The sequence below is a fragment of the Barbatula barbatula genome (assembly GCF_947034865.1).
Source record: "Barbatula barbatula genome assembly, chromosome: 9".
Lineage (NCBI taxonomy): Eukaryota > Metazoa > Chordata > Actinopteri > Cypriniformes > Nemacheilidae > Barbatula > Barbatula barbatula.
In genome coordinates, this window is record NC_136772.1 from 20,283,230 (window position 1) to 20,303,019 (window position 19,790).

Genomic DNA, 19,790 nt, shown 5'->3' on the forward strand with positions numbered 1-19,790 from the left:
GGCTTAAGAAGCTGTAAGAGGAACATTGTTGTAAGAACTAGGTAGACTGTTACCTGGAATAAAAAAAGCTTCTCTATTTGATGTTAATGTAGTTTGCTAAAGTCTATTGAAGATATAAAGAATGGATTTTCATAGTTCAGGATCTATTTTGCACACTATTTGAGGAAAAAGAACATTGAATTTGCCAGTTAACAGATCTGGTTATTCTATCACCATAAGCTAAATGATCATTTTAAATCTTAATTTAAATAATTCAACATTTTATTATTGGGTCAATGAACAAACTCAATTTGGATTCTACTGAGAAAACAGGTACATTTACAGTTATTCATTTGGCAGACGCTTATATCCAAAGCGACTTACAATTGAAGAAAAGTGCCAGTATTCACGGGAAGTGCCAGTAATACAATGTTTCAGATACACAGAGTTCTGGTAGATTCAGGTTGTCGTCCTTTCAGCCTGAATGTTTTGAAAGGCATTAACAAGCTAAACTTACATTTCCCATGAATGAATGGGTACATATTTACCATGTTTACCGGCCCACAGGGTCTCAATGATTATAATCATTATAATGAAATGGGTGAAAAACAGTCATCGTATTGATTTGTGGTTCAATGCACTACCTGCCTGCCCAAGACAATTATGCATATCAAAATGAACATTTCCCATCCATGGAAGCTTTGAAAATGTATCACCGATGTTACATCAAGTAAGATCCCATCTGTTTCGCTGGAGTATTCATTCTTTTTTTGAAGACATCCAACAGGAATGAGTATCTTATATCAGCCATCAGGATTTGTGATTCACAAAAATTCACATTCTTTCTACAAACCCCACACTGCAGCCTAACACCGCACACTTCACACAAGCTCTCTGTCTGTCTCAGGTTGGGAAGATTCGCAAGACGGCAGCTCGTAAAAGGGAATATCATGTTCTATTTATGGTCATTGCCACTGTGGTGTGCTACCTACTGTGCTGGATGCCATACGGCGTCGTGGCCATGATGGCTACATTCGGCCGGCCGGGAATCATCTCACCCGTTGCCAGCGTGGTGCCCTCTCTCCTCGCCAAGAGCAGCACAGTCATTAACCCGCTAATATACATCCTCATGAACAAACAGGTAACATTTCCTTAAAGCTGTTTCGTGTAAGTTTTGTCTCTTTATTGCCATCTTTGACTTGAATGCTTTTTATAGACCGCTTCAGCGGCGACAACAAATGTTATGTTGCCAAAAATTAAGTTCCAGTAGCCCCATGCAAAGAATCAATAACTATGGAGTAATATTTATTTAATTTAATACAATTAATATACAATTTCATATATTTATATTATATCTATCCATCCATCCATCCATCCATCTATCTATCTATCTATCTATCTATCTATATATATATATATATATATATATATATATATATATATATATAACATCATTATTTAATGTTAACATTATACATTATGAAATAATATTAATCTAAATTAAATATAAAATAAATTAGATTAGATTATAAACAAACACTGACCGGAAGTTAACTTCGGGCCAGGCGTGTGCCCGATAAAACTTGCTTGATTTTTTTTATCGTTAAAGTTACAGATAAACTACTGTCGTCTTGCCCGATGGCCCAATGATGCAGACTCACCTTCATACTATACTGTAGTTAAGCTGATAATGAAAGATAAAACATAGATAAAGATCTAACATTACGCAAAAACATTTGTTGAAACGTTATAAAAAAAAACACTTGAAAGAGAAGAAATTTGACCCAATCACAAACTTACAAGTCAACGGTCAAGGTTTTATTTCAGTGGTGAAAGGAATACACTTAAATACATTTAGCAGGTAAAAAATTAATTCAGTTACAAATGCATATTAACACATGGAGAAATACAAATGATAAAACATCCAATGGCTTTTAAATGTGTTAGTCTAAAGAGCAACTCCCACACACATTTTCACAGATTTAACAAACCAGGAAAAACATGAAAAGGCTATGTGGTTCAGAGCTACTGAAAGTATATTTAAAAAAGGAAATGTAGGGAAAGAAAAAGAAATGCAGATATATGAAAGAAAATGTGCTGAAATGTACGGTAAAGAAAGTTGGCACAGATGCACAGCACCACAGATACAGTACCATTCACATTCTCACACTACACATTTGGCACAGTTCTCAGGAATCTACTGTGCATTTATGACACTGTATTGAAGTTTATCAGCAAAATCACCAGAAATTCCTTTTAACTCCAATAGGCATAAACCATTTCAAAGACACCAAACTCCATTACAAGCAAAAGATTCAATCCTCCATGACTGGAATGGTAATATATTTACCATAAATACTAACAAGCCCTGCTTTACATCACATGCTCTGTGCACTATAATGTACATTTCTTGCTGCCTTCAAGATCCCCCCAGCCCCAGTGGCCCAAACCACAAAATAGTCACATCCCCAATGACATTTTAATACAACTTTAAAAATTATATTCTGTCTGTTACCTTTTGATAAAGGCTCATGAAAAGACATTCCCATGAAAATTTGGCTGACACAGGTCGAAAAACATATCCCCCTGCCCTCAGTACACTGAGCTCCAGTGCTATTGCAGGGGACACGGGTTCGAGTCTGGCTCACAACGTTTTTTCCTCCCATTCCCATTGCTTTTTCCAATCATTTTCGCTCTGCTCTCCTGTACCCTCAATAAAAAGCCAGTCAATAAAGTGGCAACGAGGCCAAAGACAATTATCTGAACCTCTCAGACTCTGAGTCATAACGTATAAATGAAGGCCTGAAACCCACACACAGGCCAGACTGAGCAACCAGCAAATCACCTTTAGAAGACACACCGTATGTTCAGTATTATGTAATGATAGTTGCTTCAAGCCCCTTACATTAAATTCAATCTTACATGTTAAGCTTCCCACAGTAAACAAAATGTCTTAAATCCCCCAACATGGGGAAACTTGCTAGAGCGAAGTTCAAATATTAGCTTTACACAACTCAGCTTATCATAGGCCTACAAGGACGATGAAATGTTTCACCCTGGTCGAGAGTATCATAAGCTCCTGAGGGAAAGAACCGAATATTGTTTTACTTCTACACTATACACAAGCAGTCAAACTACAGCTCGACTACAGAAAATGACAATCAGCTTGTGAATGCTTTTCAGTGGAACACATTGAAACAATGCACACAAGTAAATGTACCGTTAATTTCAACATCCGTGAAAAAACACAAAGTGGAACGATTGAAATAAACAGCTGTACATAGAAGACAACGCAGGGATGCGTCGCCAGTCATTCGCTTTAAAGAAAACTCCTGCGAGAGCTGAGAAACCGATTTCAGTGTTTACAGGACATTAAAAAAGACCAGGCTACCTCGGTTTACATGAAACAAACACCACACCTGTACTTGTTTTATTGCCAAGCAGCAGTTTTAAAGTCCCCGATTAAACAAGAAACAAGCAATCCTTATTCAGAATGATTCCACGTAAAAATATCACAATTGAGAATGAACACTCATCCTTTTTTAAGTTATTAACATCTTGTTCAATAAGAGGACTGTACAATGTAAGCAAAATCTGCTTTTGTTATTAAAAATGGAGGAACGTTTAAGCAGAGTAGAAAGAAAACCATCGACTACTCTGTTCCTCTACCACAGTTCAGCGAGAAGTTCTGGAAGCGCAAACAATTTGTTTTAAAGGCATGTCAATGTGGGACAATGTCTATTACAGCAGGAAAAAAAGATCGCGTTTCCAAAAAAATACACAAACATATGGCAAACAGGTTGAAATTTCCAAAAGGCTATAACAAAAGTAGGAAGGTGCCCATGTCAATGTGTTCTTGTGTCGATTTCAGTGTGCACGACTTCTAATAGTTTTAATGCAAATTTAAAAAATCCCCAAAACTGTTTTCTAATGGCTTTTAAAACCACAAAGATCACGTCCAAAGATCTATAAAAAGCTTCTCATTACACCTCTATTGCTATTTTAACCATCTTTATTCAAGCATAGGCTCAGGAAATGCAATTGTAAGTGCCCTACAGCAGGTGGTTTTGGTCCGCAGAACACCATCTCTAGTCTATAAACACGGTCCGGACCGCTGGCAAGTCTCTGCGCAGTCCTGCGGTGGTCTGCAGATGTCCTCTGCTTTACAAAAAGAAAGACGTTTTTTGTGTCTCTGCGCTCAGGGCTCACAGTGGACCTTCTTGAAACCGTGGAGCGTTACTTTGCCTTTCTTTTTGAGATCGGTCTCAGAGCCTGTGTTCATGCGCTGGATGAGCATCTTCTCATACAGCAGGGGGTGGTACGCGCCCAGAGTGCAGGCCGCGTCATAGTATCGCTCGTGATAGTGGCACAGGTCGGTCTGTCGTAGTGAAGGAATGTATTCGTACACGTGGACCTCTTCACATAAAGACATCATCATTAGGATACCTGAAACACAAACAAAACAGGAGATCACCAAACCGGGCCTTGTGTGTCCTTGTTAAAGACATGGCAAACTATCAGTCATAGTAGTATACATATAACGAATTTTGCTAAACAAACAACTTAATTTAAGCAATTTTTGCGCACATTTGCTATATTAACATTTTCAGAATTCCATCCATTCACTGTTATAAGGTAGGGGGCACCGTAGCACATCATGTATGAAGATCATTTATCATTCATAGACCTTTTTTCTTCATTTTTTACATTTATTATATCTTATCCACATGCTTTGAGAAGTGAATTTAGGTTTTTCGGTGTAAAGGCCATGTTCTTTTTCATATATACAATTTTATTATCAGCTTTTTGTAACAAAGTTGTATTCAGTTAAAACTTATCCACATGACTTGAGAAGTGTTGATTTAAAAACTTTGAAAAGACCATTTGAGCCAAAGAAATCCCATTTCATTTTAGGCACTGTACTTTTTTCATCAATTTAATTTGCCATATTCTCAAAACTTCCTCAGCTTTTTATTCACCGTTTTGTATTTGATCAAACTTATCCACATGATTTGAGAAGTGTTAATTAAAAACACGAATTTGGGCTCTGTTCTTTTTTCATATATTCAATTTTGCATGTTCTCAAAGCTTTATAGAACCCATATTACTTAATTATACGAATACAATAAAACATGCTTGTGCTAACTTGCAACGTAAAAAAAAACATCGGTGGGAACAATTTAATTGAAAAGCCTCTCATTTATATTATTGAAAGAAGAATTTTACTGCCCAGAGAAAGAAGTTGCTTGAGGACGTGTTTACTCTAAGCATTTAACCTCCATAACCCTCCTTTATTCTAAAAATATATCCACAGCATTAGAAAACAATATCAGATGCTTTTTGTTTTCCATATAAAATAAGATTTCCCCCATTAAACGTTAGGGTGAAAAATAAAAAGAATGGGTGACATCAGAAGAAAAAACATGTTTGTTTTAAGGGTGGAGCAAGCTAATGCGTTTTGATCACAAAATCATTTTCTTTCTCAACAGTTCTACAAATGCTTCCAACTCTTGTTCTGCTGTCAGAAGGTGTCGGTGCAGAACGGTCACTCCCTTATGCCATCAAAGACCACAGTCATTCAGCTCCACCGCAGAGTCTACAGCAACACCGTAGCTTGCACCGCACAGATCTCCACTGGAATCCACAATTATGAGTGCAGCACTCCTCTGACAGCGAGAACAAACCCACCACAGATCACCACCTGAGCCCAGCAATCCTGCTCCAAAACACTCGCCGCTGTCTACTGCATATACTCTGACCTCTGCCATGATGTTGAAATCTCATCACATTATGTGGACACCGTGAATTATTGTCAAACCTACTGCGCTTTACTGACTGTAGCAGTTAAATCTTATTCTGTTGTGTGTTTGTTCATGAATGTGTCTTGTTTTGTCATTGTTCAGTAATTCACTGTCAACCTTTTATTTACACGGTTTATCTTTACTGTGCTTCTTTCTTCCCTATGAGTTGGATTTGCATGGAACACAAACTGAGAAAATGTGTATCCAAGTTAAAGCGTCTAGCAATGTAACAATGCAACAATGTAAGTGACTAAATGACAGATATAAAGCAATAAGCCAGAGAAAGTCATGGTTTACAGTGATGTGTTACATAAATAAAATGTAACGATATTAATTAAAAAATTATATCGCTCCACCACACATCGCATTTCCCCTGAAACGGAAACAACAAAGAGGTTGCCAAGCAACACAGACATAGCAACCGACAGTGGCACAGTCATATATATACAGTGAGGGATATATATATATAAATATATATTTATATTTGATCCCCTTCTGATTTTGTAGGTTTGCCTGCTTACAAAGAAATGAGGGGTCTATACTTTTTATGGTAGGATATAAAAAATAATCATGGTAAAAATATTATATAAAGGTTATAAATTGATTTGTATTTCAGTCAGTGAAATAAGTATTTGATCCCCGAGCTTAACATAACTGTGTACTTTGTGGAAAAACACTTGTTGGCAAGCACAGAGGTCAGACATTTCTGATAGTTGGTCACCTGGTTTGCACATACATTTAATCCACTCCTCTGTGAATCTTTAAGGTTTCTCGGGTGTCGCTCAGCAAATTGGAGTTTTAGCCTCCATCACAGATTTGCTATAGGACTAGGGTCAAGAGACTGGCTAGGACATCTTCTCCTTAAGCCACTCTTTTGATGTCTTGGCAATATGTTTTGGGTCTTTGAAGATGTGTTGTGGATGGCCCGTTAACATGACAGTGATCTAGTTAAGGGGAGGAGGTTCTTGTTTAGGTTCGACAGTACACTGGTCCGTCCCTCAGCCCCTCAATACGATGAAGTCATCCGCTACCCGAGCAGAGAAAAAGCCCTAAAGCACAATGTTTCCAACACGCCTTCTCTGTAGGGATGGTGTTCTTGGGGTCATAGTAAGCATTTCTCTCTCTCCAAAAACAGGAGTCAATTTTGGTCTCGCAGCACTTTGCCCAAAGCCTTTTCTGAATCATTTTGATGTTCATTGTCAAACTGCAGACGAGCCATGCGGGCCTTCTTGGGCAGGAGGATTTCAATCTATTGTTGCATAGCGAGTTACCAATGGTTTGCTTGCTAACTGTGGTCCCAACTGTCCAGTTAACAAGCTTCTTCCATGTACTTCTGATCTTTAACCTTTGATCATGATCTTCTTTTACCCATTGGGGAAATCTTGCAGGGAGCTCCAGACCAAGAGCAATTGATAGTTATTTTGTATTTCTTATTTCCAAATAATCGCACCAACAGTTGTCTCATTCTCACCAAGCTTCTGTCTGTAGCCTATTCAAGGTTTGTGCAGGTCTACAATCTTGTCCTTGACATCCTTTGACACCTATTTGGTCTTGACCATGGTGGTGGAGAGTTTGAAACGGAAGAGACAGATTCTGTTGGCAGGCATCTTTTTATATACATAACAAGCACACTTTGGCGTACTTTCTTAAAGTGACAGGACCAATCTGTGGTCCATATAGGTACATGACCTGTCTGTGGAGGATGGGGGATCAAAAACTTATTTCACTGACTGAAATGCAAATCAATTTATAACCTTTATATATATTTTTCCCAGATTTTTAAATAAACCTACCATAAAAATGATAAACCCTTCATTTCTTTGGAAGTAGGCAAACTTACAAGATCAGCAGTGGATCAAATGATTATTTCCTTCACTGTATAAAACTAGATGCCTTATTTAAGCACTCCAGACATGTATGTGTCCACCATATTGGAACAGTCCACATACATCACACACTGTTTGCTAAAACAAACCACAGCAACAGTTTTAAATAAGCCCAATTTTAGAGTACAACCACAGACCGGCAAGCTCCGTTCCAATATGGGGGACGACCTACGTACAGCGACCCGTTGAAACAGCTGCTATTGCGTTATACAGTTATGTTCAAAATAATGTGTTTGAAAAAAGTGAGTAAAGCTCAAAATCCTTTTATTTCAATACACAAATGCATTGGGAACAATGCACATTCTATTCTAAATCAAAACGTGATGAAAAATTTATTATTATCTAGTTGAAACACACATTTCAAGGGCATATCCTCTTCGGCATGTACTCAAACTGATCCATGAACTGATCCATTTTCACAGCCTACTGTGGCTTGTATTCAGTGTGTGTGTGTGGGGGGGTCTTCTGACAAACTGACTACGACCCCTAGACGCAAAAAGAACAAATTTGGTTCATCACTCCACAAAATATTACACCATTTCTCTTTAGGTCAGTCTATGTGTTCTTTTGCAAATTGTAACCTCTTCAGCACATGTTGTTTTTTCAACAATGGGACTTTGTGACATCAGACTTTCTTTGGTCACCCTGGAGCTGATCATTGGCTGAGTCTTTGCCATTTTGGCCATTCTTCGATTCATTTGAATGGTAGTTTTCAGTTTTGGTTGCCATTTTAAAGCACTTGATATCATTTTAGCTGAGCAGCCAAAATGTTATATGTTTTTCCATATCTAATGATTTTTTTAAATCAAAGTGGGCTGTCTTCTGAACAATGTCTGGAACGACCCATTTTACTCCGATTTTCAGAGAGAAACATTTGTTGACTTCATCCTTAAATGAGGGCCACTTGTTTTCACAGAATGATTTATAATTTTGAGTCATATGTCATGGATCAAACTTTTTGTAGTAAATGTTACATTTAAAGCAAATTCATGTGTGACTGTATTGGGGCAACAAATGTAGCTTTTTTTAACACAATCACAATGGTTGTGTTTATTTGCTAGAAAAAAACTATTTTTAAAATAATTGCAACAAGAGTTGTGCGACAAACTTGATTTGTTCCAACATTTGTCAGTTGTGTTTTATTTGTTTGAGCCATTACAGTAAAGAACTTTTCTGGATACAGTAAACATCTACACTGCCGTTTATTTCAGTGGACCGCTGTGAAGTCAACAGTATTTCAGCTACAGTGCAGAAAGTAAAAAAACTGTCTCCAGAGGGAAAAGTGTTCATTTCAAAAGACAGACCACCTAATGCATTATACATTGATTTCACTTGGGACCGAGTGCAGTAAATTCTCCACAGACTTCCAAGAGAACAAAAGAAGATTTCCATTTGAAACTTCAATATTCCGTAAAGAAACTGCTCATCAATAATCAAGCTCAAAGGAAAAGATTGATTGTGTATGAAGAAGTGCCAAACATGCGAAGAGGACAATGTGAGCATTTGTGTGTCTGATCGTGTCTATTTGTAATAGTACAAAAACAAACCTTTTCTAATTGTCGTAACAATAATAATATTTGTCGATTTGTTACAATATTTGTTCTGCCAATTGTTGTTCTAAGTGCAAATGAAGAGTCTGGTTCCAAAGTGAGATGTTTAAAAATACTGTTGTTTATTGTCCATTCCAGTTAATATAAATCAAACTGCAGTTGGTTTGTTTATAATAACAACTCAAAAAATACAGTTTACTAACACAATAAAAACATGTTAACATTTACAAAATAAAAAAAACGAGTGATCTCATTTTGGAAGCAAACTCTTCAAATAATCTACAGAAATTGATCTCAACAGTATTATCCGTACAAAATTGTGCTTGTTATAAATAGGGAAGACATATATACCTCTTATACAGTTGTGATTTCTCTGCCGTTTTGTATGACATGTCATCATTGCACAGTTTATGGAACTGAAAAGTCATTTTAAAACACGACAACTCTCACTGTAGAAAACAACCAGACTATTCCAAATCGCAACTCATAATCTCTACACAAACGTGACCTCTGTTTCCATGGTAATATCTAGCGTATCATAGAAACGGGGTTCATATTTGTAAAGTCTATTTGACTAGCGATACGCTGGGATATCAGACACCTGTTCAAAAAGGGCCGTAGCCACAGAGGATTATTCTCAATCCTGAAGCAATGTTAGCAAAGTAACATAAGTAATATGAGTAACATAAATGCTGCTGGAAGACACGAAGTCGAGGAAATGTGGCCATATTTAATCATTCATGCAGTAAAATTTTTTTGATTTATAATCAGATATTCCAATATAAATAAAAACATATATTCCGTATGATATGTACGTATATTAGCCTACATCATTGCAGTCATTATTCACTGATAATTGTCTCCCCTGACAAAGCTTGGAAAACAATCTTACATTTTTGGTTCAAATCAGTCGCTGAGCATATAAAACGCCATTTTCAAAACAACTTTTCTCTGAATTTAATATTTACAAGTATGTGTTTAGGTAGAATTCATATTTTTGTTTCATTCTGTGAACAACTAACAATCTTTCTCTCTAATGTCATTTGAAATTTCTATTGGCAGAAAATGAAAACCGGAGAAACAGGTTAAAATAACAGGAACACATATGTATTCTTTCAGACCTCAAATACCGCAAAGAAAACAAGTTCATATCGGCTTTTTTACTAAATACAAGTACAAATACTAGTGTTGTATTGCTTAAAAGTTCATGTGTCTTGTCATCCTGTCAGTCTTTCACATTGCTGTTGGATGACTTTGTCACTCCTGAGGTTTGATTTAGGTGAAATTCAACACACACTGGATTCGAATATCCACAATACATCTAAAAATTCTGATGAAATGAAAATTTGGAATGGTCGATACCTCTTTCTACTTCAACCTTTTTTTAAGTTACATCAACTGTCCGCTTCCCAAAATTGAAAATCAACTCCATCAGATGTACTTAAAGCTAAAGGCAGCATAAGGAATAAAGAAAAACAGTTATACTCTGTATTTTTTAGCTAAGGTTAGGATGATTTTGTCAGTGGTCAATATGTCAGATTTTCCTGGGCTCTATAGCTCCATTTTGAAATGAAAACCCTGAGTGTCTGCTACCGCTACCCCCCTCAACCACCAAACAAATCAGTTGTTTAGACACAGTCATGTTAGAATTCAATTTGGGGGCACTATTGCTGCAAATGTGTTGCATGCGTGTATATGCATGTCTTACCTATGAACCCTGAGGAGGGCGGGTTGGGCTGAATGTCCTCCAGATTGTTCGCCTGGATCACATCCCATAACTGCCAGATGTACTTAGGGTGGAGGATATAGAAAGGCTGAGTTGGAAAGTGAGTCCTGTGCTCCCTATATGGTGCGAACAGGTTGTAATCTGGATTGGAGTACCACTACAAAAGAACACAACAAAAATGAGTCGATGAGCAACATAATTCTTTAAGAACCACTAAAATATGACTCTAGACCAGTGGTTCTCATACTGAGGGCCGTGACCCCTGGGGGGCCCCAAGATGGATTTTGTGCTATTTTATGAATTGTAGAAGTGTATCATATATTTCGTGCAAACAAACATCAGAAACATAAAACCGCCAACCAAACGAATTGATTTGGGGGGCGCAAAACAATGCACACTACACAAAGGGGCCTTATAACCAAAACATTTAGAACCACTGCTCTAGACCATTTACCTTAGCTGTCAGTACTGGTCCCTTACGATGACAAATTGTAGATAAGGAAATGGCTTTCTAGAGATTTGTAGGCGAATAAAACCATGAAATTTATGAGTTTCTCCATTACTCCACTTCTCCATTAGCAACTAGACCGCATTAGGCAAATTTGGACCCTATTTTGAGGCTTCCCCTTTCCTCAGTCACATCACACTCTCTAAATATAGGTCTTATAACATTTCTGTCCTTCTAGTCAGCCATTGCATAATTCATTACTTAGCTGCTCGAGTGTAGAGGAGCATGCAGGTCCTGGTAGGGTTTAACTACACCACTACTCATCTTCAATAGACACCAAAAGAAATGTTTAAGTCTGCATGAAACTGAATTTTAGACATACATCTGAGTGAAAAGGAATGAAGAAAGTGGAATGAAGAAAAATGTAGGGCGGGACTCGATTACGTCCTTTGGACAGTTTGTGGTTGGAAGCCTGGCTAATAGACGGTCAGTATAGTCCATCCCCAGGCCGAGACATAGTTCATTGGAAAAGAAATGTCATTTGGGGGAGGGGAAGCTCATCTATTTGATGAAAGATTATGAGGACACATTAATAAAATAAAAGTGTAGTAATACAAATAAGATGTTCATGCAAATTCCGTTCCAATTTTTTTAAATAATTTTAACAAATCAACCTAAATACTGACAAATAGTTTATATATTTTGTTTAACATAACATAAGATTTTATTTCGGTCCTCAGACTCCTCACAGATAATCACTCATAAAAATAAAGCTATACATAATAACCGAAAAAGGTGTAGGCTGAAGCCTCTGCTTATTAAGCCTACCCTTTATACATCATTATCAATCAATTTAGCACAATACTTCCACAGGTATTAATTAATACAAGACAAGCCAAAAAAAAAAGTACTAAGTACATAAAGAAAAACGTCATACACATTGAATTAAATAATTATTTACCACCTTATTTTTAAACATTTTCTTGAATTTATAAAGTGAATTACACAATTTTAGATCCTTATGCAAATTATTCCGTAGATTTACCCCTTTGACAGTTATGCATCTATTTTTTGTATTAGTTCTTGCCCTTATTTTTTATATGCATTCCTCTTAGTTTATACTGGCTTTCTCTTATTTCAAACAGCCTCTGGATACAGTTTGGAAGCAAATTATAATAAACCTTATACATTGTCTGTACAGTATAGAAATTTACTAAATCATCAAATTTTAAAGCTTTTAAATTACTAAACAATTGATTTGTTGGTTCGTGATAGTCAACGTGTTTTATAATCCTTATTGCTCTTTTTTGTAACATAAATATTGGATTTATATTGGTTTTATATGTATGTCCCCAAACCTCCACACCCAAACCTCCTTCTGTATTCAGAAGCTGTTCCAAATTTTTCCCTGAACAATATATGTTTGTGTCATCAGCAAACAAAACCATTTTTAATATTTTCGACACTACAAATATCATTTATATACAGTACAAACATTAAGGGGCCTTTATTTTTGTATATTTTATAATTATTTTCAGCTTGTTTTGTCCTTGTTGCAATATATTTCCTATATCATGCATTCTTCCTTTTACACGCCTTCTCTATTCCATTTGTAATCCATGGTTTATCCAGATTTTTGCGCTTCCTTACAAACTTCTTGAAAAAACTATGTTTTTCATATTTTTCAATCAGTATGGTTAAGAAAGCATCATAGGCTCTATTAGGATCTTAATTTACATAAACCTCACTCCCATTATGTTTCTTTAAATCCTCCCCAAGGGCGGCAATGGCTTCTGGTGTTCTATGTCCAATCATTTTAACATTGTTTGTCCTATTTACATTTGGTTTTGTAAAAAATCTTTGAAAGATCGCAAAAACTGGAAGATGATCAGTCATATCATTTATAAATAATCCGCCTACAATTTTCCCTTCAATTTCATTTGTATATTGTCAATTAGTGTAGCAGTGTCAGATGTTATTCTACTTGGTTTTGTAATCACCGAAAATATACCTTTACTATACATTGTGTCTATAAAGTCTGATGTTCTCTTATGTCCATTTGGATTTAACAAATCAATGTTAAAATCTCCACATATAATTTGTAACTTGTTCTCATTCCATTTATTTTACACACCTACTAATTTATTCATAAATGTATCAACACATGTTCCTGGTGTTCTGTACACACAACTAATAATTATATTTTTAGATCTTTCAATGTCAATCCCTATGGTTAAGCATTCCAAAATGTTTTCTATAGTCCATGACATACTTTTCATCAAACTACATTTTAGCGCTGTATCAACATATAAAGCAACTCCTCCTCCTTTTTTGTTAACTCTATTAATCGTAAACAAATGATATCCATCCAATTCCACATCTTGTGGTTTCTCATTATCAAGCCAAATCTCTGACACCGCAATCACATCAAATGTATTAAACTGGCACAAAAAATCCTTAATTTGTACAAAGTTTTGGAGAGACTTCTACTATTAAAATGTATTATTGATAATGCCCCTTCCATTTCCACATTTCTCTTAAATTGTTCTTCTGTATAGCAGTGGATGTACATATTTTTACTTTCAAAAAACTTGATTACTTGATTTTCCAGCGTTTGTAGTTCCTCTGGCGGGGAATTTTCAACAACTTTGTCTCTGGCCACTGTGCTGGCATACGTTCAGTGTTTTGTTTCCAATCCGCTTATAATTAAATTATCCATCCTTGTGAATTGTTCCAAATCGTCAATCCTTCTCTCTAGTCCTTCAATTCTCTTGTCTTTCTCTTTCACAAGGTTCTTCAGTTGTTTAACTTCATCCATCAGATCAAGTAGCATAGCTTGTAGTTTAGCAACTTTGCTCAATTCATCCGACATGAAGTTTAGAGGTTTCCTAATCTCCTCCAACTCTTCCTCAACTACGCTACTGATTTTCTTCTGTGGCATTTTTGTTTCGCTTTTAGTTCCGTTTCAGTATAAATCAGCAATATCTATTTTGTTTTGTTTAATTATTGTCACTTTGTTCTATCTGAAGTAACTGCATGCCACAAGGAGCCGCCATCTTGGACCAAACTGATTGTATGAATGTGTGAGTGGGAGAGTGTTGATTGAGCTGCTAGATGATGTTTCAGAGCCCACGGCATTCATGTGTTTCTGTACTGATTAGGGCACTGCATAGCTGGTGTTCTGGTGGAGGGAAGAATTTGAAATAATCCTATGAAAATAATCCTTTAAAGTATTCTGTTATTTCATGTTAATCTGTTTAAATCCAAATGTTTTGGTTCTCGGGAGGAGACGCGCGTGTCTTTGGCGTCCCATGTTGCTGTGGAAATAGTGCCACCATGAGGACTTCATATTTAAACAATATTTGCTTTACAGAAAGAAAACAAAGCAAAAGAAATGGTCAAATACAGTACAGTACATGATATAGAAAGACTAAGATCATTCTAATAAAGCTATGTTAAAGGAATTTAAAGAACTCCGTGCTAAACTAATATCAGCAGTCTCCCCGTGAGCAAGTCAACATGGCCCAGGGGCGAGTGTCCAAAACTCCAATGATGAATAAATGGAGACAAAAAATTTAAATTTACATTGGAGCTCACACTCTAAATCAAATCAAACGCTAGACAAAACAGGCTTTCTGGCATAATCTTGTGTGGTTTTGTTCATTCAAGCAGTGGTACGCTGTCTGACAGAGATTCACTGACGCAGCCTTTAGCCCGTGACTGTATACACCAGACTGGACCGTTGTCAGGTTGCGTTGCGCTGCATCCCACAGCTAGAAGCTTAAATGCTTTAAAGGCCTTTACACGAATAAGAGCGTGAATGTAACGCTAGACAAAGGATGACAAAATAAACAGATGCTGCGTTTATTGCGTTACAAATTTTTCATTTTTGCGTTAAATCTCTAGAGGAACAAACGTTTATGGTGTCTGACACCATAATTTGGAGAAATGAAATTGCTAGAAAATAAAAGGTACTTTATGACCCTTGTGATAATTCCCCCCCCCTCCTCTTTAGACAGCCTAGCACTCTTACTGGCTTCCGAGTGGTCTTTCCAGTTTTCAAAGACCACCTGAAAATGTAAAAACGCACAATCCAAAGATTTACATCACACTTGACAACACCACATCAAGGACGTGCAAATTAAGAGTTTGGTTCCACGATGAGATCACTTTTACAAAAAAGATTCAATGTTTTGATTGTGTTTAATTGTGTTAGTTGGCTTTATTTTTATTGTTATGGCCTAAATAAAAACAAACCTACTGCAATTTGATATATAACAGAAACTGAGTTATCCTATTTTGGAACCAAACTCTTTATTATTCTCAAAGGTGTTGGAAACAATTTAGTTAGGAACCTACAATGGTTCTCTCAGATGAAAACCTATTTTACTTATGAATGCCCCATTTCATGTCTACAACAACGACAGCAGGGCATGATGGGACTGGAAACACAAAAGATGAGGCAAGGAAACACAAAACGGATCGAAATCTTTTATAGTAGTCCTACGCAATCCTTTTTTCCTGGTACTCAATTAAATTGGAGCAAAATCATTAATCCCAGGCAAATGAGCATAACCTTTCAGTGTGCTCCACACATATGCCACAGTGCTCATCTTTATTGCAAATGTGCCACATCCCCTGCTTCCTCTGTACGTGTGTTCAGAAATATAAATGAATGTGGCCATCCTTGAACAATCTCAGAAATGTGCACGTGTTAAAGGGATTCTGTCATCATTTCCTCCCCTCGTGTAATTTCATACCTGTATAAATGACCTTGCTCTGATGAACCAAAATAAAGACATTCAGAAGAATGGGTAACACTTTAGTACAGGGGGCAATTCTCACTATTATCTAGCTGTTATTAGCATGCCTATTATTGGCATATTGGCTGTTTATTAGTACTTATAATGCATTTATTCTGCATGCCCGTACTCTACAACCCTAATCCTACCCAATACCTGAACCTTACAACTACCTTATTAACTATTAATAAGCAACACATTACGAGTTTATTGCGGAAAAGTCACTGTTAATGGTTTGTTAATACCGAAGAATGTTAGCAAATTTCAGTTCTGGGACATGACTGACTACAATAGTACGAACAATTTTATGGTAGCCAAAGCTGCCCCAGAACTGTTTGTTTTCCCAAATTCTTCAAAATATCCCATTTTGCATTCAACAGAATTAATTAACATAAATAAGTTTGGATCCAAAATTAGGATCCATTTTCATCATGTATCATTTTTTGTTTATTATGGCTTAAATCAAAACACATCAGCTGCAGTTTGGTTGACATTAATTGGAATGCACACTAAAAAAAGATTGTTGACATTTTTAACCGAACTCTTCAAATATACAATATGTATTTTACACTAGGGTAGCGATTGATGTCCCAGAACTGAATTGCTAACATTCTTCAAAATATCTTTCTCTGTGATCATTGGAACAAATCAATTTATACAGATTTGAAACCTGGGGTTGAGTAAATGATGACAGAATTTTCATTTTTGGGTGAACTTTCCGTTTAAAATTAATCTCAGTTCACCATTGCATACATCAAAATACTGTAGATGATTTACAGACAAAACAGATGAAATCTGTGTATTGGGTACATACTTTGTACAAGTCGAGGGTGTATGGCGCTGGGTCCCAGGCAACAAGTGTTACATTCTTATACAATGAGCTTATGTTGAATTGATGCTTGGGATTAGCCAGAATCTGCACAGAAAACAGAGGACATGTTAGTTACACTGAAACAAGAAATAAATAATCTATTACAGTCTTAACGGTGCATCTGAACAAGCTATGTTCTGATTGGCTGCTTTTATAGTGTGATTTTGGAGCAATGAGATTTAACCGTGAGAAGAGCTACCAGGTGCATTGCCACAAAAATGAAGCAACGTCTTTTGAAATTTCTGGTTAGGACAGCGTAAGGTTCACGATAAGATGATCCATGCTAAACATTGTTTTTTTTAAACTTGTATATAAAGGACGAAAAGCATGCCAAAAATGTGAAAACAAACACCTCGTGTTCCATCAAATAGGTTTAGCAAATAACATTTTAACATGAATAACATATTTTTCATTTGCTTGAATTGTTGTTGCTTTAGGAGGCACTTCAACTAGGGTTGTCAAGGTACCATAAACATATCTTACGTTACTATACCTTGTGAAATATCACGATACCAAGTAGTATTGTCATGTTCATAATTTAAAGCTACAAAATAGACCAAAATGCCTTAATGCACAGATCTAAATATTTGCAGTATTAACACGTTTTAGCAAATACTGTACTATAATATTTACTACATGAAAATGTCTAGTAATTTTAGCAACGCTTACTGTAAGATAACTACTAAAGACATGTATTTTAACATTGGAACTGATTCAATGTGCGACAAATTGCATTCATAGTAATGCTTATAAAATAAAATGTTAGGCTAGCTTTAAATGCAACTAAAACGGCCAGTAGGTGGCTGCAATTTTTGTATGTCAGTAAATCATTCAACCAACTCGTTCATAATATCGGATTCATTCAAGAACGAAGCAAGTGTCTGGATGAATGACTCACTGAATCATTATCTCGGAGGAGTTGTTTAAAAGAACGTCAATGCAACATTACTTAAAACGCTACAATACCACAGTTTAAAAAACGGCATCGCTGGAATATTGAAGCTTCTGCATCACGATGCTACCATAGTGCTGGTACACCATCAACTTCAACAGGGTTGCCAAGTCCGTGATTTCCTCACTTAAGTCCCCATTTTTATTCCAAAAACTTTTTTCATCAAAATTATAATATAACTCTAAACCCTTTCTAAGTTTTTTTGTACGTTTATTTATAAAAACGCAAATTAGCCCCTCACAGTCAACCAAATCATATTTCGTCCGTTTCCGTGTCATATTTAGGGGCGTGGAAATGTCCCCACAGTAACAGACTGGTGTGCATTCACGAATGTGTCAAAAGTTAACAACGACGTTTATGAGTTTAGGCTGTGTAATTTTAACGCATACTGTGACTTGATTGGTTACAACATTCTTGATGTAGAGTAGATAATGTCCATTTTCAAACCATTTGGACAATGCTTGGTCAACCCTCAGCAACATTATGAAGTTCAAGGGATTTCATTCATCCGCTGTTAAACGTATAGTAAGATAATATCATTTATAAAAACAGACAATGTTAATGAATACTACTACACAGTGACTGAAGAAATTGTGTGCAATGAATAACGCCGTGAGCCCATTGGCATAGTTTTTTAACGAAGATCTGGCAATCCTGCATTCCACTTGAGTAGATCTGTTTATTTTCTACTCTTGTTTACACAGACGTGACAAACGCCCTGTCATGAAGTCAAATCAATCGTCACGTAATGATTTTAGTGTATCACACACCTCGATCATGAAACGAGTAACAAAGCGCTGATTTAATTAACCCAGCATGCATGTGTCCACCAGGACGGGATGACTGACGGCTCCACACACAGCCACGGAGTGCACAAGCCAATTGTGATGATGTTCAACGATGTGGCTAATACACAACAGAGCCTCAGTTGTACATGTGTGCAAACATCAAACATCACTCACCTGAGAGTTGATGATGCGTATGGTGGTTTTATTCCCAACATCTCTCTCATAACCGGCGGTGGGAGCTGTATTGAACCGCAGAACTGCATCATGAGAGTCTGGAATTACACAAATTGAGACTTTAATGAGGTGAAGACCAGGACTGAACTATAGTGAGAACACATCTGAAACGATGATCGAGACAAATATTCCCACACTTCACAGGAGAATAATGCAAAACAAACATGTCCTAGTAAGAGGAACAGAGGATTTAATCTTCTTTGACATGATCAAAACAACGCGAGGAGACAGCGAAATGCATTGTTCCATAATGAAGGATTGTGATGACCTCAGTCGGGACTCATTGCAACTATACTTAATAATGCACACGAGTCTACATTATAAATTCCTGGAACTGTAGGGCAGAGACCAGGAAATCAATACAATACATGTGATAAACATGTTCTTCATTTACATCCAGCAGACGCTTCACTTACAAGCAATTACAATGCGGTCAAGTTATATTTCGTCTGTAGATGAGTTCACTGGAAAATAAAGCCGCAACCTTTGGGTGGCAAACACAATACTGCTTTACCGACTGAGCTACAGACTCGCAACAAATCCTTTGTCGAAGGTTATTAAAAAGATCTCACTTTTTTAATAACTAAAAAGATGTAAAAGCGTCAGCTAAATGTTCTCAATGAAACCATCCAACCTCTCAAAAAAACATTAAGGAACCTTTTATTTCACATCAATCTGTGGTGTAAAACGACAGTGCACTCTAGTGGACGATTTGTTTACTGCAATTAAATGTGTCATTCGCATACAAATACA

General features: G+C 36.6%; 1 protein-coding gene across 5 annotated transcripts in view; it reads right to left on the bottom strand.

Annotated features, from left to right (window-relative positions):
- Nucleotides 1-1,748: 1,748 nt before the first annotated feature.
- Nucleotides 1,749-19,790, bottom strand: part of st6gal2a (ST6 beta-galactosamide alpha-2,6-sialyltranferase 2a) — a 55,670-nt gene continuing 37,628 nt past the window's right edge. For 4 of the 5 annotated variants that reach the window (XM_079464169.1, XM_079464170.1, XM_079464171.1 and 1 more), the window contains 4 exons: nt 18,978-19,075; nt 17,007-17,108; nt 10,925-11,099; nt 1,755-4,425 (listed from right to left, as the gene is read on the bottom strand). In XM_079464169.1, the coding sequence (XP_079320295.1) occupies nt 4,178-4,425; nt 10,925-11,099; nt 17,007-17,108; nt 18,978-19,075 (623 nt within the window). In that variant the 3' untranslated portion in view covers nt 1,755-4,177. Of the gene's footprint in view, nt 4,426-10,924; nt 11,100-17,006; nt 17,109-18,977; nt 19,076-19,790 lie in introns of all 5 variants that reach the window. The other variant, XM_079464168.1, reaches the window with a different exon arrangement.